The 22,164-nt window shown below is 36.1% G+C and overlaps 1 protein-coding gene across 6 annotated transcripts in view; it reads right to left on the reverse strand.

The window, feature by feature from the left end:
• The window catches only part of SLC41A2 (solute carrier family 41 member 2), a 141,013-nt gene that overhangs the window by 46,248 nt on the left and 72,601 nt on the right, over positions 1–22,164 (reverse strand). For all 6 annotated transcript variants that reach the window (XM_050748472.1, XM_050748474.1, XM_050748475.1 and 3 more), the window contains 2 exons: positions 14,041–14,188; positions 8,363–8,442 (listed from right to left, as the gene is read on the reverse strand). In XM_050748472.1, coding sequence (XP_050604429.1) covers positions 8,363–8,442; positions 14,041–14,188 — 228 coding nt within the window. The remainder of the gene's footprint in view (positions 1–8,362; positions 8,443–14,040; positions 14,189–22,164) is intronic.

The raw sequence follows: 22,164 nt of genomic DNA on the forward strand, positions 1-22,164 counted from the left end.
TAGTCACTCAAAAGGAAAAGAATCTAATATCAAAAAACTATACTTAATGCAAAGCAGAAGATTACATTCAGATACGTTTTTCAATGATGGATATTTTCCATAGGAATGCATAAATTGCATTCCTCTTCAGTTACTCTGGGGATTTTCTTGGGGGTAATGTTCTATGTGGTATTTTATTGGATATGGAATGCTTCAATGCAAAAACAGACAGCATCTGCTATTAAGCCAAAGTATATCTGTTCTACAACTGCAACTTCCCTTAAATTGAGTTTGAAACAAAAAGCTACTAATGATTAATTGTAGCTCTCTTCTAAAACCCACAAATTTGTTGGTAAAACTTTATAAAACTACTTTTATATTTATTTGTTGCCATGTAACAGACAAAGATAATGATAATAAATATAAATAAAGTCTTATATAAACAGCTTATCACCTTATCACCATTGTAGTCCAGGAAACACAGACATAACTGATGTTATAATTGTACCAAACTAAAAAGAAAATGAATGAGAGACTTCAGAAAGACACTGATACCATTTTTCCAGATAAGGTGAATAAAATTTTTAAGTAAACAACATAATTATTGAAGGGGCTAATTAAAGTTTTAGCCTCTCATGGTTTCATCATGATCATTGGTTATATTTTTAAACTATAACAAAATTATTACCTTAGAATAGTTTTCTTTAATGTCAAAAAATGCTTTCTTGCTATAATGACATATACTATGTTTCTACTAAAAGCTAGTCTGTCAACATTTCTTTTAAATTATTTAAAGTCTTTAGGGACTAATTGTGTTATTAAAGCCAGTGGAGAGCATCTAAAGATAGTCTCACATAAATTAAAAGCATTAGTAAAAACAACTTGTCAATACGCTAATTAATATGCAAGATTCCTCAGTATCCACAAGACCGAATTTTAAGTGTCTGATGCTTGAATAAGCTCAGCTGATGAAATAAAGTTTGAAAGTAGGAAGAAATTATCAGTAGGTTCATCTAGGGACTGTTTTAAAATCCAAATTTATGTTTTGTTAAATATAGAAATATATGTTTCCAGTAAATGTTTAGCACTAACGTCATGGAATATATTTCAAATTCTGTCAAGAATTCCTTTGCACATTCCGAAGGGAACCCAAAGCAAAAGTTCATTTTCTTAAGAAATAAATCTTTATAATCAACAGTATAATAAGTCTGGCCCCTTCCTACATCCCTAACTATTTTCGCCATCTCTACGTACCTCTGCATTTTCACCTGTTCTCCTCTCAAGACTTACCAGAACTCACATGCAGAAATTACTCTTTTAGTTTCAAGAAATGCAAAAAGATGGAGGAGAAACAGCTTCCATTTTTTTCATATTTTTAAGAAGAAATACATTGGAACACCCTTTTAGTGAAGACCTTTTTATTTAAACAAGGGTAGGCGTATTCACCTCCCTAGTCCCTAATGCATTACCTTTACCATTTCCCTCCCAACACACTTGTAGACAAGGTGGTAAATGGCTGATGAACTCTCTAAATTTTCTACTTCCTTTACCATAGATCATGCATTCTTTTTTAAATAAATTACGTATGTATGTATGTATTTAGAGACAGGGTCCTGCTCTGTTGCCTAGGCTGGAATGCAGTGGTGCAATCACAACTCACTGCAGCCTTGATCTCCTGAATTCAAGTGATCCTCCCACCTCAGCCTCCCGAGTAGCGGGGACTATGGGTGTGTGCCACCATGCCTGACTGATTTTTCTTTTCTTTTTCTTTTTTTTTTTTTTTTTTTTTTTAGTAGAAATGAGGTCTCACTATATTGCCTTGGCTGGTCTCAAACTCCTGAGCTCACACAATCCCACCTCCTTGGCCTCCCAAAGTGCTGGGGTTATAGAAGTGAGCCAACGTGCTCAGTTTAGATTATACATTCTTAACAGAGGTGAAAACTGGTTCTTGAGGGGAGAAAAAAAATCACTCATTTTATTTATAAAGCCCATTTACACATACAGCACATAAATGGATAAAAAGTAGATGTGTAATATGAAAATTTCATGGGTAGGTACATTTAGAAAAAAAAAATGATTCAAACGGCTCCTTCAGAAGGTGATGATGAAAATAAAAGACGGAAAAACACTGCCTTAGATCAGCAATTCCCAACCAGTGTGGCTCAGATGGGTTACAGCTGTGTCAAGATACTATCCTCTAAGCTCTTGGCATATCAGGTACCTCTGGTTACAAATGGCTGCCTTCTTCACCCTAGGGTGCCATCCGAATATAATTTTTATGTGTGCTATGACATGAGAAAGATTAGAAAACACTGTCCTAGAGAAATGAATATCTCTACTTTCTTGGGACAACTGAGGCTGTCAGTTGTAAGGTCCTTGTTCATCTTAGTCTCTATCCCCTCCACCTGTCTTTCTTCAGGACTCCTTTTCTTACCACATTGAAATAAGGGGTTATCCTTTCTTTCTAAGGCTACTGTGTGGTCCATCACTTCATGGGCCTTGCTCCCTCATTATTCACCATCTCTCATGCATCCTTGATCTTTCCTTCTCTATTACTCCTTTGCCTCCTTGCCAACAAACGTACCCACATGTCTCTTCTCTTGGAAAAAGTTCCTCATCTGGACTTCCAAGTGTTATTCCAATTCTTTTCTTTTCACTGTCAATCATTTAACATGAAGTCTAAAAGTGCTACTTCTAAGATGTTTATTGTTTTATACTATTTAATAAATACAAAAATAACATTTATAAACATATGTAAGTTATAAAGATTTATACTACAAAAAAACACCCATGTACCCACCACCCAGTTTAAGAAAAGGAATGCATTATCTTTAGATTTGAAGTGCCCTCTGCACTCTTCCCTAATCTCATATCCTTCCTTCCCTATCAGAGTGACTATATTTGTGTTTTTTATTCTCTTGCTTTTCTCTGTGTTATTACCACACACATGTATATTCCTAAATACTATATAATTTGGTTTTACATACACTTGAACTTTATATAAATGGAACAATTTATCATATAAGTTTCTGAGATTCATCCTTGCTCTTCTGGGACATGTAATTTATCCATTTTTATTGTTAATAACATTCTATTGTAAGACTGTACTTTCATTTATCTAGTCTGCTACTCAACAAACCTGAACTCTCAAATGACTTCCTGATACTGAATAAATAGTCCCTCTTGATTCCTTCTTGGCTACAATAACATAGCTTTCATCCTCCTTCTAACCAATGCATCTCTAATTCAGAAGTTATTTCAAGAGCAGATAAAAATAGAGAGGATAAGGGAGAGGAAGTATGCGATTGGGGATGTCTTGTTTGGGACACTGGGTAGCTGACACCACTAACTGACACAGGAAACACCAAAGGGCAGGTTTGAGGGGAAGAGGATAAGTTCAGTTAGAAGTTTCAAATGTTCCATGTAGAAATATCCAATTTAAAGTATGGATCTAGAAAGGAACAGATATGTCAAGACTAGGGATAAAGCCATGAAATGAAGCCATATGACAAGGACAAGTTGTTCTCAAACTTTTGCATGTATCAAAATCAATTGATGAGTTCTACCTCAGAGCTGCTGATTCAGGCTTAAGAATTTGCATTTCTAATGAGATCCCAGGTGATATTGCTGGTCTAGGGACCACACTTCAAAAATCTCTGGATGAGACAATATTGCCCAGAAAGAAGGTTAAAAACTAAGAATAGGAGCTCAAGAGCAGGGACTTGAAGAATACAAAGAGGCAGGTAGAAAGAAGGAACCAGTGAAGGAAAACGAAAAAGAATTTTCAGAGAAGGGATGAGAATGGTAGAATTGCAAAAAGGGTATAGTAAATAGTATTAAACAACTGAATAGAATGAAGACTGAAAATAAGTCATTGGATAAAGTAATTAGGAGGTCACTGGAGAGCTTAGTAAAAGCAGTTTTGTAGAGTGAGAAGGAAGAAAAAATACTATAATGAGTTGAAAAAATACAGACTACACTTGGGAAAGTTTGACTGTAGAGAGTAGGAGAGAGAACAGAAGCTTGAGAAGGCAGAGCACTATGGGAAAGGTGACTTGGGATAAAAAACTTGTGCACATTCGTAAGCTAAAGGGAAAAGATGTAAGAGAGGAAGACACGGGAGATACCAGAAAAGTTAAAATAATTGATGGAGTAAGGCTCCTGTTGGAGTTGTAATGGAATAGTATCCAGGGCACAGGTGAACTAGTCGGTCCTGGGCAAAAGAATCAGCTCTTCTGAGATGGGGTGAAAGAATTTAAAAATAGACATTGTTAGAGATAAGAATAGTGGTGAAGGGAAAGAAGAGAGAAGCATGCTGGGAGAGACATGCCTAAAGCCTCTATTTCCTCTGTAAGCCTGCCCTACAACAAACATTAAAGGAATTTCTTCAGGCAGAAGGAAAATAACACCAGATAAAAACCTGCATCTACACAAAGAAAAGAGTGTTGGAAATATAACTTTATATGAGAAAATATAAAAGATATATTTTTTCATTTTTAGTCTCTTTAAAAATAACTGAAGCAAAAAATAATAACAATATATTACAGGACTTACTACAAAGTAAAATGTATTTCAAAAAAGAGCACATAAGAAAGAGGAGTGGTAATTCAAGTATAGTGACATAAGCTTCTTATCCTATATGTAAAGTGGTTCATTATTGTTTGAAAGTAGACTGTGATAAAAAAGATATAAGCCCTAGATCAATGGTTCTCAAAGTGTGGTCTAGGGGGTCTGAGGAAGGCTAGATCTAGAAATCCCAACACCTAGCTAACAGAAGTACCAGAAAGAGAGACTCACGTATATGTTAGCATGACAAAGGCTTTAAGAAATCCTGTAGTAAACAAGTTTGTTTAACTTAATGTTTACCAAATTTGATTGACCACAGAACTCACTTTTCAAGTTATACTTATTAACATCTCACAGAACTGGTGTTACCAAGAAATACATTTTGGAAAATGCCATTAGTTCTGAAAGACATTAATACATATTAAAAGATATTCTAGTCACAATATGAACACAGATAGGCCTTACTTTAAATAATGTATGCATTCTTGTAGCTAATAAAACATAAATTAGTAGCTGCATATTTTGAGGAAAAAAATCATAGGCTTTAGAATAGACCCAATCTGGGCTTCAATCGTGACTGACCACTCACAAGGTAAGAGACCTTAGACAACTTACTGATCTTATTGTGAGGATGACATAACATGTATAAAAGAAACCTGTGAGTTACCTGGTACTTAGTGGTAGGTACTCACTAAATAGCAGATAATGATGAGGATAGTGATGAAGATAAACAAGGGTCCTCTAAATAGTACATTCCCCAACACATTTTAAATGAAATTCAATTCTCAAATGTTCCATCTTCTTTCAGGAACATAGAATAAACCATTTCTATTAATGTTTTTTAAAGAGTGGAATTTATAAGTTCATGGTGTACCACCATGCCCAGCTAATTTTTGTATTTTTTGTGCAGACAGGCTTTGTTCGTGTTGCCCAGGCTGGTTTCAAACTCATGAGCTCAAGCGATTCACCTGCCTTGGCCTCCCAAAGTGCTGATAGCCAACTAACAGGTTTACTTACTGAGAGGCTAAAAATACATTACTATGAATATCACGCAATGCCACGGCACAGACGTCCAAGGAGAGCATTTCAGTGAAGCTCTAGAATTGTTTCTTATGTAAGGTAAAACAACTGAAATATGCATTAAAGTCTTATAATAAAAGGGTTATTGTAATTTAAGTTAGATTTCTTACTGAAATGTTGTTTAATATAGCTCTAACAGTCATTATGAGTAATGTTTATGCTCATGAACTCATCCATTAATATTCACAGAAGAGGATCTGAAGAGGTGGGAGGAAAGCAGTAGTTATTCCAGGCAGTGAAAATTAGATGAATCTTTGTGGGGACAATATAAAAACCTAGCTAGAATAATAATGAAAAAACTTGAACGTGTCTTTGCGAAACAATGAGTTCAACCATGTACAGAGGGCCTTGAAAGCTAGGAAGAAAAATTCAAATTTGATTTGATAGGCAGGGATAAAAAAGCCACTGTTTATTACATGGGTCTTAGGACCCATGTAATAAAAACAATGTTTAAGAATGACTAGGCTATTAGTGACACTTAATTTGCATCAAATAGAGAGTGAGTCAGGAAGGCTACTTTATTACTTGAATGATGGCTATATTGAGACATTAGGCTACAAGGGTAAGACATGCTTGTTATATAAATAAACGAGTGAGCAAGTGAACTGTGTTAAAGGGCAAGTAGACAATGGCTTGGTCACTTTTCAGTCAAAAAGGATGAAGGACCATGTTGAAATAGATGGTCCCACAATTTTATGTGTGGGCAATGGGGAGAATGGAGGCACGAAGAGAGAGACCTATAGGGAAAATGTGTTCATTGATATTCTAAAGGGATATAAAAATTAAAATACTCAGTAGAAATTTTAGATATGAAATTAGATTTTGAAGAACTTGCCTTTATATGTCATATATATATTTTACATATATACATATATACATTTTTTTTTGAGACAAGGTCTTGCTCTGTTGCCCGGGCTGGAGTGCAGTGGCATGATCTTGGCTCACTGCAACCTCTGCCTCCCTCCCAGGCTCAGGGGATCCTCTCGCTTCAGCCTCCCACGTAGCTGGGACTACAGGCGTGTACCACCATGCCTGGCTATTTTTATATTTTTTGTGCAGACAGGGTTTGGTCATGTTGCCCAGGCTGGTCTCAAACTCACGAGCTCAAGTGATCCACTTGCCTTGGCCTCGCAAAGTGCTGGGATTACAGGGATGAGCCACCATGCCCGACTGACACATTTTCTTTTTACACAGATACGCAAAGTAAATTACACTAAATATGTAGTATATCCTGGGACATGTTTTCCCCAAGTAGAATTACTGTTTAAATTGCATTGGTCTAGGCTATACTTAAAATCTACTTTAGAGTTCAACAGTGAGAACACATGGACACAGGGAGGAGAATATCACACAACAGGGCCTGTCAGGTCGGGGGCAAAGGGAGAGAGAGCATTAGGACAAATAACTCATGCACGCGGGGCTTAAAAACTAGAGGACGGGGTGATGGGTGCAGCAAACCACCATGGCACATGTGTACCTATGTATCAAACCTGCACGTTCTGCACATGTATCCCAAAACTTAAAGTAAAAAAAAAAAAAAATCCACTTTAATGACAGCCACCCCAGAAGCTGGTAGACTGGATTAAAATGATCTTATTAAATGTGATTCATACATAAATGTCTGTGAATTTAAATATTATAATTCCCATTTCATAGATAACAAAAAAATATATGACAGATTTTCAAAGGGGTCAGCTGAGGACCAGCAGATTTTTCTCTTTAATTTTTTTTTTTTTAAGACAGGGTCTCACTCTGTTTCCCAGGCTAGCATGCAGTGGCTAACTGTAGCCTCTAACTCCTGGGCTCAAGCAATTCTCCTGCCTCAGCCTCCTGAGGACACACCTGGGAATACAGGTGTGTGCCACCACACCTGGCTAATTTTTGAATTTTTTATAGAGATGGGGGTCTCACTATGTTGCCCTGGCCTCAAACTCCCAACCTCAAGCGACCCTCCTATTGAGGCCTCCCAAAGCACTGGGATTGCAGTCATGAGCCACTGTGCCCACCCTAGATTTTAATGAACTGAATGGACTCAAGCAATGTTTAAACCCAGCTGTCTCTAATTTATCCACAAAAATTGACAAAAGGGGCCGGGCGCGGTGGCTTAAGCCTGTAATCCCAGCACTTTGGGAGGCCGAGATGGGCGGATCACGAGGTCGGGAGATCGAGACCATCCTGGCTAACACGGTGAAACCCCGTCTCTACTAAAAAAATACAAAAAACTAGCCGGGCGAGGTGGTGGACGCCTGTAGTCCCAGCTACTCGGGAGGCTGAGGCGGAAGAATGGCGTGAACCCGGGAGGCGGAGCATGCAGTGAGCTGAGATCCGGCCACTGCACTCCAGCCTGGGTGACAGAGCGAGACTCCGTCTCAAAAAAAAAAAAAAAAAAAAAAAAAATTGACAAAAGGAACAACAGAACAATATACGATAGCAGATAATCCCAATGTAAATAATAAACTAAATCTGAAATGTATTTTGCCACATAAACTTAAGTCAGGTATCCCTGACTCTCAAACTAGTGGTTCATGATAAGATTAAGAAAGAGGACTTTTCAGAAATGTATTCCACCTACTGAGATCTGGGAATGTCATTCTCACTGTGAGCAACAACTTAGGGTTGGAGGGAGAATGGCTGGATAGGAGTACAGACCTCTTGAATCTGAGCCCTAAGACTCCTAATAGTACCTAAGAGTATACAAGATTTGATATTATCAGGAAACAGTATATCTAATTCTTACCATTAATAACTGGCGTGTAAACAACAATCCCAACCAAGTTTGGGTCAGATACAGTTGTGTCCAGAATAAGGCCCCCAATACTGAAAGAGATAAAATTATACAATTTAGAGAAGAGGAAAGAGAATATACTTCAAGTTATTCTGTACATACAGACACCCCTCCTTTTTAAAATAAAATACACATTTTAAAAATAGAGCAAAAAGAAAAATATTCAAAGTAAAAATCAATGTCAACAGTAAAATGTTGAAAATAAAACATGGCATAAGCTCTAGCCCCAAATTTCAGAATTCTGATGTCTAAGATATGCAACTTGTGAAAAGAAAAAGCATATGCTTTAAATGCATTAAAATGTCGTGAACAGCATACAAGAAATTATTAACCATGTCTATTTCTGGGGGTGAGGGTGACAGGGGACTGATGGTCATTTTATATTCTTCTGTGCTTATTAATTTTTTAAAACCATGCCATTGATCACTCTCATAATTTAAAAAATAATTTTAAAAAGAGTATGTTTTCATATTTGAAATAAATAAGGCATAAAATAGGTTATTTTTATTGTGTTAAAACTAGATATTGTTAGGATGTGTCTTATTACCGGCAAATTAAAATAATGAGTTATTGCTACAGAAAGAGCTGATCTTGAGAACAGAAATCTGGAAAACTAACATATCGTTATATGGTAGCAAGCGGTACACTTTCAATGTGTCAGTGGAACTTGGAGACTTTTAAGTTTCCAAGGCCATTATCAAATAGTTAACATCAGTTTCTGAGTCTATGTAGTATAAAACATTGCCAGTCCTAATATTCCATGGGATCCTGTGCCCAAATCTTCCATAAAAATGCCATCTGCATTACAACAAAATGAACTACATACTGTCACAGAATGGGATTGATTGTCAAAATATCAGATCAAATGTTCTTACCTGATAGTTAACATTAAAACAGTATCAAATCTTTATTATTTTAATTCTTTAGTAAATAAATGAATTATGTCTTAATATGCCTAAACTGTAGGCGTTCTCACTAAAGAGGTACATTGTAGAGCCCCAAAATAGTTCTCTTTAGAAATATTTTAACATTTTAAGCCCTAATTAAAAGAACAAAGTACATATTTCAAGAACAAACTAGTTATGAGTCAAAAAATAAACCTCTCTGACAGAATATATAGATCCTGTTGTGGATATAACATAACAACAATTGCTAAAAATACATTTTTTTAAGATTCCTGTTAAGCCCGGTGATAAAAGTTACTATAGAAAAAATTAGAAAAGACAAAATGAATAAAGTAAAAACCAACCCTAGTTACATCGAGTTACACTGTTAGTATGCTGTTATATAGGCTTCTAGACATTTTTTACTTATATATTTTGTTACTTATTTAAATTGACAATAAAAATTGCATATATTTATCCTATACAACATGTTTTTAAATATGTATATATTGTGGAATGACTAAATTGAGCTAATTAACTTATGCATTACTTGACATACTTATTTTTTGTGGTGAGAACACCTAAAATCTCTTGGCAATTTTGATGAATACAATACACTGTTATAAACTATCATCACCATGTTGTACAATAAATCTCTTGAACATGTTCCTCTAACCAAATTTTTAATCCATTGACCGACATCTCCACAACCCAGCGTTTTTACTATGTACATTTTTTAAAATAAAAATTAAATGATAAAAGTAGTTTTATTTGCTTTTATTAAATTTTATTTTTATCATGTAGATGTATGTCATTAAAAAAGTAAAAGTACAGCTGGCATGGTGGCTCGTGCCTGTAATCCCAGCACTCTGGGAGGCTGAAGTGAGAGGACTGCTTGAGACCAGCAGTTTAAGACCAGCCAGGTCAACACAGCGAGACCCTGTCTCTACAAAAGAGTAAAAATGTTAGCTGGGTGGGTGCATGCCTGTAGTCCCAGCTGCTCAAGAAACTGAGGCAGGAGGGTTGTTTGAGCCTAGGAGTTTGAGGCTGCAGTGAACTACAATCAAGCCACTGTGCTTCAGCTGGGGAAACACGGTGAGACACAATCTCTTAAAAAAAAAAAAAAAAAAAAAAAAAAAAAAAAAAAAAGAGGTATGTAAAAGTACCATAAAGTTTATAATAAAACAATAGTCCCTAGCCCCACCTCCAGGTCCTTCTCTCTACTAGAAATTATTTTTAACTTCTTTAGTAGTTTCTTCTGGCATTTAATTTTTCTAAATAACATGCTTATAATGCTATTTATTCATTTTAAATTTTAGACATTTAGCAAATGACTTCCTACTATGGCAGATGAGTATTTGACCTCTCTTACACTTCCCTCCCCACTTTGATCCCTTCCCAAATCCCTTCCTCCTCCCATCCTGCTAATCTGGTTGTAATTTCTGGTGAAATACTTAGGGGTGACTTTATTATAATCACGGAAATTTCATTATTCATAGCTGAGCCACAGAGTGTATTATTAGATATCTTCACTTACACTTTTTGTTTTACCTCCTATTTTTCTTCACTTTTTAGGTACCTATTACTAATTAACCTCACATGTGTAACTAAGTTGATGAAGTACCTTTCAATGCAGTCAAACTCATCAATTCTACTTTTCTTTATTTGTCTTAGAGACCTCCCTCCTTAAGCCCCTGTTCTCCTGTCAATCTGGATGGTTGCCTGTCTAGGCCTGATGCACAGCTGTCATCCTGTACCTTCCCTCCAATACCCCCTTGGATCTTGGTCTATGTACTATAACAAAATTCCACTATTTCGTGGGATCCTGTTGCCTGAATCCTCCAGGAAAAAAGCAATCTACATTACAGAAAAATGAACCACATGCTGCCACAGAATAGATTTCTTCTTTCCTGTATCATCTTTCTTGATTTATTTCCTAACTTTGATAGACCACACCTCCTTTCAGCTTTATACAAAAGGGTAGAGGGGCAGTAAATTCCATGAGATCCTGCCTGTCTGAAAATTTCTTTAGTCTTCTCTTACACGTGATTGATACTGTGACTATATTTTATGTTCAAAATAATTTTCTCTCAGAATTTCAAAGAAATCATTTTAGTGTTGCTATGGGACATAATTCTGGTTCCCAGTGCTTTATATGTAACTTATTTTTTCTCCGGAAACATTTGAGATTCATGATGATATGCTTTGATTTGGGTCCCTCCTCCTTTAATTTATTGCACTGGGTACTTAGCGGGCCCTTTCCATCATGCAGCTCGTGTTTTTCTGTTCTGGGAATTTTCTTGTATTATTTATTTGATAATTTTCTCTCCTTATCATTCACCTCCTATTGTCCATCTCTTTGCTTCATTGGTTGCTTTTCAGGAGGGTTCCTCTATTGTAACTTCGAACTTTTCTACAGAATTTGTTTGTTTCTGCTATTTATGTGTTTTTTAATTCCCAAAAGCTCTTAATGTTTTTCAGATCTTCTTTTGCATTATGTTCCTATATTATGAATATTATGCAATAGCTATTATGCAATAACTTCTCTTATTTATCTGAGGATACTGATCACAGTTTTCTGAAAGTACTGATGGTACTTTCCTTGAGTATCATTTTTTTTTCTGTCTTTTATGTTAGAGGCCTTTATGAAATGTCGAGCAATCCTTTACTGGCTGCCCCTGTTTAAGGGGCACTGCAAGGCATACTTGGAGTTCTCTGTGTACATGGGCAGAGTTTGTCAGCAAGTGGGACTCACAGAAGACAATCAGGTGGGCTTGCAGCTCTGTCATCAAAGGACTCACAAGGGTTAGTATCTGCAGGTCTGATCTTTTGTGCTGGTAAGTTTCCCCAGACAGGAATTATCTAATTTTTTGCCTGGGGGTAAAAGGCTGTCTCCCAGCATTATACAAAGAAAAGGAAGTGGGATAGGGTTCTCATTGTTCAGTGTGTAGATGTTTGCTTAGTCTTGCTATTTTTCATACAGTACTTAAGCCACATCCTCACATGTACATGTGTTTTTGAATCCAGAACCTCTCCAATTTAGCCTCTTGAGAGGTTATTCTTGTCTTCTGCTAGGGTGTGAGGGGACAGTCACATGGGTGCTAAAGCTGGAGAAAGATTTTGGGGATCTAGTTGCTCCTTACCTAAACTTTCAACCAATCTTCTTCATTGAAGCTTTCAGATTACTTGATGCCTTCAATTCCTCTTTCTGGGTTTCTGAGGCTTGCTTCTGATAGTTAGTTAGGTTTCAGCTTTTTTCATTCTGCTCATTCAGTTAACAGCTCTTCATCTGATTCCTATCTTCCTAACGTTGTCAGATCTCTCACCTGCTGCCCTCTTTGCTCCCCTTCTATCTTGGTGGTTTTATAACATTTTTATTCTCTTACTGTCCTTTTAGTAGTTTCAGGAAGGAAAAGAAATGTTTCTTAACCTACCATGTTTAGTAGGAAACTCATACTTTTTTTTTTTTTTTTTTTTTTTTTTTTTTTTTGAGACGGAGTCTCGCTCTGTCACCCAGGCTGGAGTGCAGTGGCCGGATCTCAGCTCACTGCAAGCTCCGCCTCCCGGGTTCACACCATTCTCCTGCCTCAGCCTCCCGAGTAGCTGGGACTACAGGCGCCTGCCACCTCGCCCGGCTAAGTTTTTGTATTTTTAGTAGAGACGGGGTTTCACTGTGTTACCCAGGATGGTCTCGATCTCCTGACCTCGTGATCCGCCCGTCTTGGCCTCCCAAAGTGCTGGGATTACAGGCTTGAGCCACCGCGCCCGGCCACTCATACTCTTTTCTAGGTTGTTCTTTTCATCAGATGTATAATAAACATCTTTCCGTAGCAATAGAAATGTTACAACGTTATTTTAATGGCTGATATTCCATTTTGTGACTATATAATAATTTATCTGATCAATACCATATTGCAAGACCTTTATGTTGTCCTATTTATTTTTTTTATTAAACACTCTGGGGTGATGAGGATGCTTGCAGCTAAATCTTTTACATACGTCCTTAATTACATCTTTAAGGTCATCAGAGTCCTAGATATGGAAATAGCCAACGGAATATACATTTCTTTTTTTTTTTTTTTTTTTTGAGATGGAGTCTCGCTCTGTCGCCCAGGCTGGAGTGCAGTGGCGCGATCTCAGCTCACTGCAAGCTCCGCCTCCCGGGTTCATGCCATTCTCCTGCCTCAGCCTCCTGAGTAGCTGGGACTACAGGCGCCCACAACCGCGCCCGGCTAATTTTTTGTATTTTTAGTAGAGACGGGGTTTCACCGTGGTCTCGATCTCCTGACCTTGTGATCCGCCCGCCTCGGCCTCCCAAAGTGCTGGGATTACAGGCGTGAGCCACCGCGCCCGGCCGGAATATACATTTCTAAGGCTTTATGATATTCATCTGAGCAACTTAATACTCAGAGTAAGTAATGTCCTTGTCAGGTTAACACACACATACACACACAAAGACAAACACCACTAAATTTTACTCAGTCTGGTAAGGCTTTGGTTGGAGAGAAGTTTGAAACTGGTAGCCAAATGAGGTTCTTTATGTCTACTGATTTCATTAATAATGCCTGTCATTCAGATCCCTTGTTATAATACCTGGGAGAATAATGAATTGGCTATATAAAATAATTAACCTAAGAAATAAAAACAGGCAATTCATTTGTTTTAATATGCATGTACATATATGCTTACAGAAGACACACAAAGACAGAGAGAGACATACACACACACACACATTTTAATACTAACCTACTTATAACCATAGCTGTTATGACAGGCTCCCAGCCTGAATGGAGAACTGTTCTTGTGGCTGGATGTTTGGCAGCTATTATAATCCAAATAGGAGTTAGAGCCAAGAAAAAGACACCAACTAATGGAGAAATGTAGTAATAGGTCTCTAAAATTAAAAAAAAGAAAAGAGAGAGACAACATTTAAATCTCTCTTCTGTATAGCAAATCTAAATTATCAAAGTTTACTAGAAGGTATGACACTATCAAACATATTAACATGCTATACATTTTCTATAAACTTCAAACAAATTTATAACTGTAGATAAGGCAAAAATATTAAACAATGTAACTGAAAAGTAAGACATTGATTGAACAAACATTTATTAAAATAGTTACATGATCTACATGGAAATAGCATAAAAACAATAACAACAAGAAGAACAATAACAGTAAAAGGGCTAACATTTATTGGGCTCCTACTATATACCAAGTACTATGCTAAATGCTTTACATTCATCATCTCATTTCACCGTCCCCATCCATATAAAATAGATACTGTCATTTCTATTTTATGAAGAAACCGAGGCTTAGAAACTTAAGAATTCAGTGAGGAAATAGGGAGAGCTGGAAGAAAATATGTATCTGACACCAAAGTTAATGCTCTTAACTTTAAAGGTATATAGGATATTGTTTTTGTCCATAGGGAACTTATAGTATGGGCATTCCATAAAATATTGGCTGTCTACTGATAATAGATATCCAAGCTCCAAAATGAAATAGAAAAACTAGGTTTGATTCTCAATTCATATTTAACTGTCAATCTCCCTAGGGTTAAAAGTTGCATATCCCTTATTGAAAGTCTTATCATCTCAAGGCATTTTTTTGATAATATCATTTTAGCTGATCAAAGTTTCATTACTATCAGGGATTTCAGCTAGGATATTCCTGGTTTCTTCTCCATAACTCTAATTAATTTATTATGCAAAGTAAGTACTTTTTAACTTAAAGGCAGAGTTTATCTTGCAGTCCTATAGCCTACAGCCTTAGATTCCTTAATCTAAGTCAAATGTTACTTAATATTTTGATCTTACAGAATGCTGCAACCCTTACCAACTCTTATCTTTGACTGAATTTTCTATTTCTTTTGCTTCTTAAGATATTTAAAGATCTTCTCACCTATGATTAAAGATGCTTGAACTACATACAAACCCAAAATTTTTATTTTTTCCATATCATGTAGGAATAAGCAATTATTATAGATATTAAAATAAAGCTAAACAAATTTTACTCCTAAGCTTTTGTATGGATTTGCCATCACATCTTTAAAATAATTATACTAACAAAATTAATTTTTATATTTTCTTCTATTTAAAGGAATATGACTAATGCTACATTGTGTCATTTTCTCCGTGATTTTTTAAAAGACGAAAAAAACCTTTTATTTGTTGAACGGATTCCCAGTTCTCCTTGTAAGCCAATAGATAGGGATAAATAACATTCCAGTTAAGAAGCATTTTAATCTACTAAAACAACTAAGGTTGCCAACAATCTCTTTAATAGAACTAAATAGAAAACAAAATGCATTGAAAACCACTAAACACAAATGAAAAGAACTATTCTGCTAGGTCAGATCATCTTAGTATTTTATTCTCAGGTCAAGGGAGGAGCACTCTGCTAGACTTTAAAGAAGTTATCCTCAACATTAAATCTCTGGAAGGACATCTGAGGTTGAAAAAAGCACCTACCACCCCCACCCCAGAATCACTGCCCTGAATTTTCAAAGAGGAGAAAAAATGCCTTAGGAAAGAAACTAAAAATAATGAGCAGGCAGTTCCTTAAAAAGTTAAACAGAGTTTAACTTGACCCAGCAATTCTACTCCTTCATGTACACCCAACAGAATGGAAAACATATTTACATAAAAAGTTGTACATTACATAAAAACTTGAATGTTCATAGCAGCACTACGCATAATGGCCAAAAAGTAGAAGCAACCTAAACGTTCATCAAATGGTGAATAGATAAAAAAAAACTTGGTATATCCATAAATGGAATATATTACTTGGCCATTTCATTAATCCATACAATTGAATGTTACTCGGCACTTCATATGATTCAAAACTGATGCATGTGACAACGTGATGAACCTTGAAAACATTATGCTAAGTGAAAGATGCCAGACACAAAAGGTCACATATCAAATGATTACTTTTACATACTATGCCCAGAATAGGCAAATCCAAAGAGAAAATAGATTGGTGATTGTCAGAGGAGGGGTGGAATGAGGAATAACTGCTAAAGTATTCTGTTTTGTTTACAGACAGGGTCTCACTTTGTCACCAAGGATGGTGTGCAGTGGCATAATCTTGCCTCAGTGCAGCCTCAAATCCCTAGGTTCAAGTGATCCTCCCATCTCAGCCTCCCAAAGTGCTAGGATTATAGGCATGAGCCACCACTCCAGGCCCAGCGTTTCTGTTTCAGGTGATGAAAATGTTCTGGAATTAGATCACAGTGATCCTTGTACAACCTTATGAATATACCAAAAACCACTGATTTGTACACTTTTAAAAAGTGAATTACGTGGCATGTGAATTACATCCAATTTTAAAAAATCCTCACAGAGGGGAAAACAGGAAGGAGGACTGCATTCTTCAAAAATGTCAATGTCATTAAAGAAAAAGGATATACATACATACATAGACAAAGAGAGAGAACAAAAGATAAAACAAATGGGGTAAAATGTTAACCTTAGGTGAATCTAGGTAAAGAGTATGGAGGTGTGTGTTGTTTTTTTTTTGGTACTGTTTTGATTTTTGCAACTATTCTATAAATACATAATTATCTTTAAATAAAAGTTTTTAAATGTTAAAAAAGTGAGAAAACCATGATAAAACCCAAATTTCCAAATGATTTACTGTAAATGTATTCTACTTCAATTATCTGCCAAATCCAACATGCCGATTCCCACCAAATTAGATCATATGGATAATTCTATAGGACACTCCTAACTTATTCCTGGCTAACTTCTAATCCAATTTTGATAGGTAGGGAAAATTACAAATATATAAAAAGAGATGATACAAACATTTCTCTTTTTTGGATATACTGGTGTTTTATAGACGTCATAAAATTAAAGAATTACTTTTAGAAAACCACCAATGACACAATCAAGAGGAAACAGTCAATTAAAAGCCAACTATGAACTTCCGCATTAATATTAAAATGTGAAATCATCTTCCTTCTAAGTGAAACACATTTAAAAGATCCTGGTTAAAATAATATTTTGTATTAAAATGTGGGTATATCATAATGGGTATTAGGGTAGGCTGAATAAAATCTACGTAATAATTCACAGGACCTGTGAAATGCTACCTTATATGGCAAAAGGGGATTTGTAGAAATGATTAAGTCAAGAATTTTGGGATGGGAAGATTATCCTGGATTATTTGTGTGACCCCTAAATATAATTGCAGGTATCCTTACAGGAGGGAGGCAGGAGCAGATTTGGCTGCAGAAGAGGAAAAGGCAATGTGACCACAGAAACAGAGACTGGAGTCATACAGCTACCAGCCAAGAACACCGGCAGGCAGCCACCAGAAGATGGAAGGGGCAAGGAACAGATTCTCCCCTGAAACCTCCAGAAGGATCCAACCCTGTTGATACCTGGATTTTATTCCTATATAACTCATTATGAATTTATACTTAATTGTAATTGTTCTGGCTTCCAGAACTGTAAAAACAAAACAAACAAAAAAACCCCAAAAACCTTTTATATTGTTTTAAGCCACAAGGTTTGTGGTAATTTGTTACAACAGCAATAGGTAACTAATACATGCATATTTAAAACTTTTTGGAATGTTAAGCCTAATAAATGTCCATATACATTTATACTGATTCTGTGATATAGGCAAACTACAGAAAAGTACAGATTAACACAGCTAAAGTGGTTCAAATTGCTCTGATGCCACCTAACTGGCAAACATAACTAGCATCTTTTGTGACTCACAGTTTTCATTTTATATTGTTGATGGCATTTCCCAACTGCTATTATCTCATTTCATTAATAGTTTCATCATTCTCACCCCAAATTCTTCTGAAATATGTAGCTGTTATGATTGACAATTTTTATGTATCAGCTGTTTCTGTGTAAACAACAAAGCAATGGGCACTGTAAGTTGTGATTTTTTTTTCTAAATGCCCCTTAATAATCAATCTAAATGTTCTCAGGGAACTGAAACTCTAGAAATCACTCTAACCTAAGATGGTACAGTGCTAAAAATCCCTCAAGCATAGAGACATTCAAGATAAATTTAGATTCTACTCACACCACCACATTAAGGCAGAGATATTCTAGAATGGTCTGTAAATAACCAGGTGGCATCCTTGTTAGTCTCCACAGGAATGCAGTAACCTGAGGCTAATTGCTACTGCTCTTACAGCTTCAGCCAAGTCATCTGTTTAAAGTTAATCTTGAAAAATGAAAAATCAATCAACATTTTGCCTTTCAGATCTTGCCTACAAAGAGAATATCTAATAACTTTTTCAAATCAATAAATATCATGTACACACAAGAATTATATAGCGTTATATAATATGTGAAAAGGAATTTTAAAAATCTTATTGGAACTTATGCAAACAGAAAGAAAGAGCAACAATCATGTGAACATACATATATTCCAGTTACTGGCCCAATGCTGAATCCTGTTAATAACTTTTAAAGATTACTATATGTTTAAAGATTACTATATGAATGTATAAATGCCTTTATATTGTCCCTGTAAGCCACACAAAAGTATATCAGAATCCAGAGCTTAGATTACTCTCTGAACTTTCTATTTCCATTTGAAATAGATCTTTTCTAGCCATGTGTTGTCATTTTTATTTTTCTATAGTGGTACTAATTCCCAGATACTTTCTGCTAAGGCAAGATATCCTTCCAATGTTTCCCCAATACTATATCCTCATCAAAAAGATTTTTTGTTACAATCTATTATGTTAGTGGACAGTTACTGTGCCAAAATCATTCTGAATAACTTCTAATCACGTTAACTGAAGTGCTTTCAAAAGCAATAAGGCATTTGGTGAAGTACTGTTTACTAAACATCTATTTTGTACATGGCACTATAGGGTGCTACAAAGAAATAAAATAAGAACACAGTTTTGTCCTTAAGAAGGTTATATCCTCATAAGAGAAGGTATAACATTTATAGAAAAAGCTATAATTACCAGCCAAACATTAAACATGTCATAAGAGAAGTGTCAATTAAGTGCTATAGGAATTCATAGGAGAAAAAAGATGACTTAAGACTAGGAAAATCTATAAATGTAGACTTTAAAAATGAGAAGGATTTAGATTGGCCTTGATGGGAAGAAGAGGATGAATTGGAGGAGGGGAATAAGAAGGAAATAAAAAAAAAAAAAAAAAACAGATGATATATGAGATCAGTAACAGCTGAGTTTGGCTTGAGTAAACGGTATAGAACAGGAAAAGCAGGCAGAAGCTTGAGAAGGTAAGTTTCCAACTGATTCTGCAAGGCCTAAATACCAGGCTAAAAACTTTAATTTTGTCCATTAAGCAATAAAGAGTTACTAAGGATGACTACAAAAAATAAAGTCAATTGGGGTAAACAAAGCTTTAGGCTTGTTTTATTCTTTTTTGGAGGAGTGGAGAGGAAAAGGAGGAAAACTGCATATTTACTTCAGATACCAAAAATCAGCAAATTTCAGCAGAAGCAAAAGAGAGGTAGCACACATTAGCTGGGTGTGGTGGCTCACACCTGTAATCCCAGCACTTTGGGAGGCCGCCACAGGTGGACCACTTGAGGTCAGGAGTTCAAGACTAGCCTGGACAACACGGCAAAACCCCATCTCTACTAAAATACAAAAATTAGCTGGGAGTGGTGGTGGGCGCCTGTAATCCCAGATACTTGGGAGGCTGAGACTCTGTCTCCAAAAAAAAAAAAAGAAAGAAAGAAAAGTAGCACACATTGAATTGCATGGATGCAGAGAGCCTTAGTATATGTACGAAAGCTAACAGGACATGACGGGGTATTCAGTCATTTCAGAATACCCAGAATTCTAAGTAGTTGAATAAGACTTTTTTCTTTTTTATATACATACTTAAGGTGTACAACTTGATGTTTTCATAGACATACATATATAATTATATGGTTAATTATATAGTTAAGTGGTTACTAGAGTCAAGTAACTAGATTTAACATCCATCATCTCAGATATTTAACCCCTTTCCACCTTTTTGTGGTAATTACATCTAAAGCCTACTGTATTGGCAAACTTCTAGTTATAATACAATATTACTATAGTCGTCATTTGGTACATTCATTGAATCTCTAGATTTATTCATCCTACATAACTGCAACTTTGTACTCTTTGATCTACATCTCCCCATTTCCTGCCTCACCTCCACCCTAACCCCCATTCCCTGTAACTACCATTCTACTCTTGGTTCCTATGTATCTGACACATTTTTAAAGATTCTCTATATAAGTGAGATCATGCAGTATTTTTACTTTGGCGTCTGGCTTATTTCACTTGACATAATGTCTTCCAGGTTCATTCATGTTGTTGCAAATGGCAGATTTTCCTTTTTTAAGACTGAACAATATTCCATTGTATATATACTACAATTTTGTTATTTACTTATCCATCAGGAACATTTAGGTTGTTTCCATATCTGGGCAACTGTAAATAATGCTGCAATGAACATGGGAGTGCAAATATCCCTGTGAAGGGCTGATTTCATTTCCTTTGGATATATACCCAAAAGGGAGATTGCTGAGTCATGTAGCAGTACTATTTTTAATTTTTTGAGAAACCTCCATACTGTTTTCCATAAAACTGCACCAATTTACATTTCTACCAACAGTGTACAAGGATTTGCCTTTCTCCACATCCTTGCCAACACTTGTTATCTTTTGTCTTATTGATAATAGCCATTCTAACAGATGTGAAATGATTATTTCATTTCAGTCTTGGTTTGCTTTTCTCTGATGATTAGTGACATTGAGTACCTTTTCATATACTTGTTCCTCATTTTTATGTGCTCTTGAGGGAAATGTCTACTCAGGTCCTTTGCCCAGTTTTTAACTGGGTTATGTGTTTTTGTTACTGAGTTATGTGAGCTCCTTATATAGTTTGGATATTAACTCTTTATCAAATATATGGTTCACAAATATCTTCTCCCAATCCATAGGATGCCTTTTCCTTTTCACTTTGTGGATTGTTTCTTTTGCTGTGTAACTTTTAAATTTGGTGTAGTCTCACTTATTTTTGCTTTTGTTGCCTGAGGTTTTTTTTTTGTTTGTTTTTTGTTGTTGTTGTTGTTGTTTTTGTGTTTTTTGTTTTTTGTTTTGAGACAGAGCCTTGCTCTGGTTGGAGTGCAGTGGTGCAATCTTGGCTCACTGCAAGCTCTGCCTCCTGGGTTCACACCATTCTCCTGCCTCAGCCTCCCGAGTAGCTGGGACTACAGGCGCCCATCACCCCGCCCGGCTAATTTTTTTGTATTTTTAGTAGAGACGGGGTTTCACCGTGTTAGCCAGGATGGTCTTGATCTCCTGACCTCGTGATCTGCCCGCCTCAGCCTCCCAAAGTGCTGGGATTACAGGCGTGAGTGATCACGCCCGGCCAAATGTTGCCTGAGTTTTTGATGTGATATCCAAAAAATCATTGCCAAAGCCAATGTTAAGGAGCTTTTCTCCTATGTTTTCTACCAGGAGTTACATGGCTTCAGATCTTATGTTTAGGTCTTTAATCTAATTTTAGTTGTGTAAGATAACTATTTCTGTGTATGTATAAGATAAAGGTCCAGTTTCATTCGTTTGCATGTGGATATCCATTTTTCCCAACACCATTCATTGAAGAGACTATTCTTTCCCAATTGTGTCTTCTTGGTGCCCTTGTTAAAATTTATTTTTTATTTTTTTTTTTGTTAAAATTTATTTTACTGTATATACTTGGGTTTACTTCTGGGCTCTCTATCCTGTTCCACTGTCTGTTCCCATGCCAAAACTAAACTGCTTTGATTACTATAACTTTGTGACATAATTTGAAATCAGGAAGTGTGATGCATCCAGCTTTGTTTTTCCTAAGATTGCTTTGGCTATTCAGGGTCTTTTGTGGTTCCA

Source organism: Macaca thibetana, chromosome 11, assembly GCF_024542745.1.
Source record: "Macaca thibetana thibetana isolate TM-01 chromosome 11, ASM2454274v1, whole genome shotgun sequence".
NCBI classification, from domain to species: domain Eukaryota; kingdom Metazoa; phylum Chordata; class Mammalia; order Primates; family Cercopithecidae; genus Macaca; species Macaca thibetana.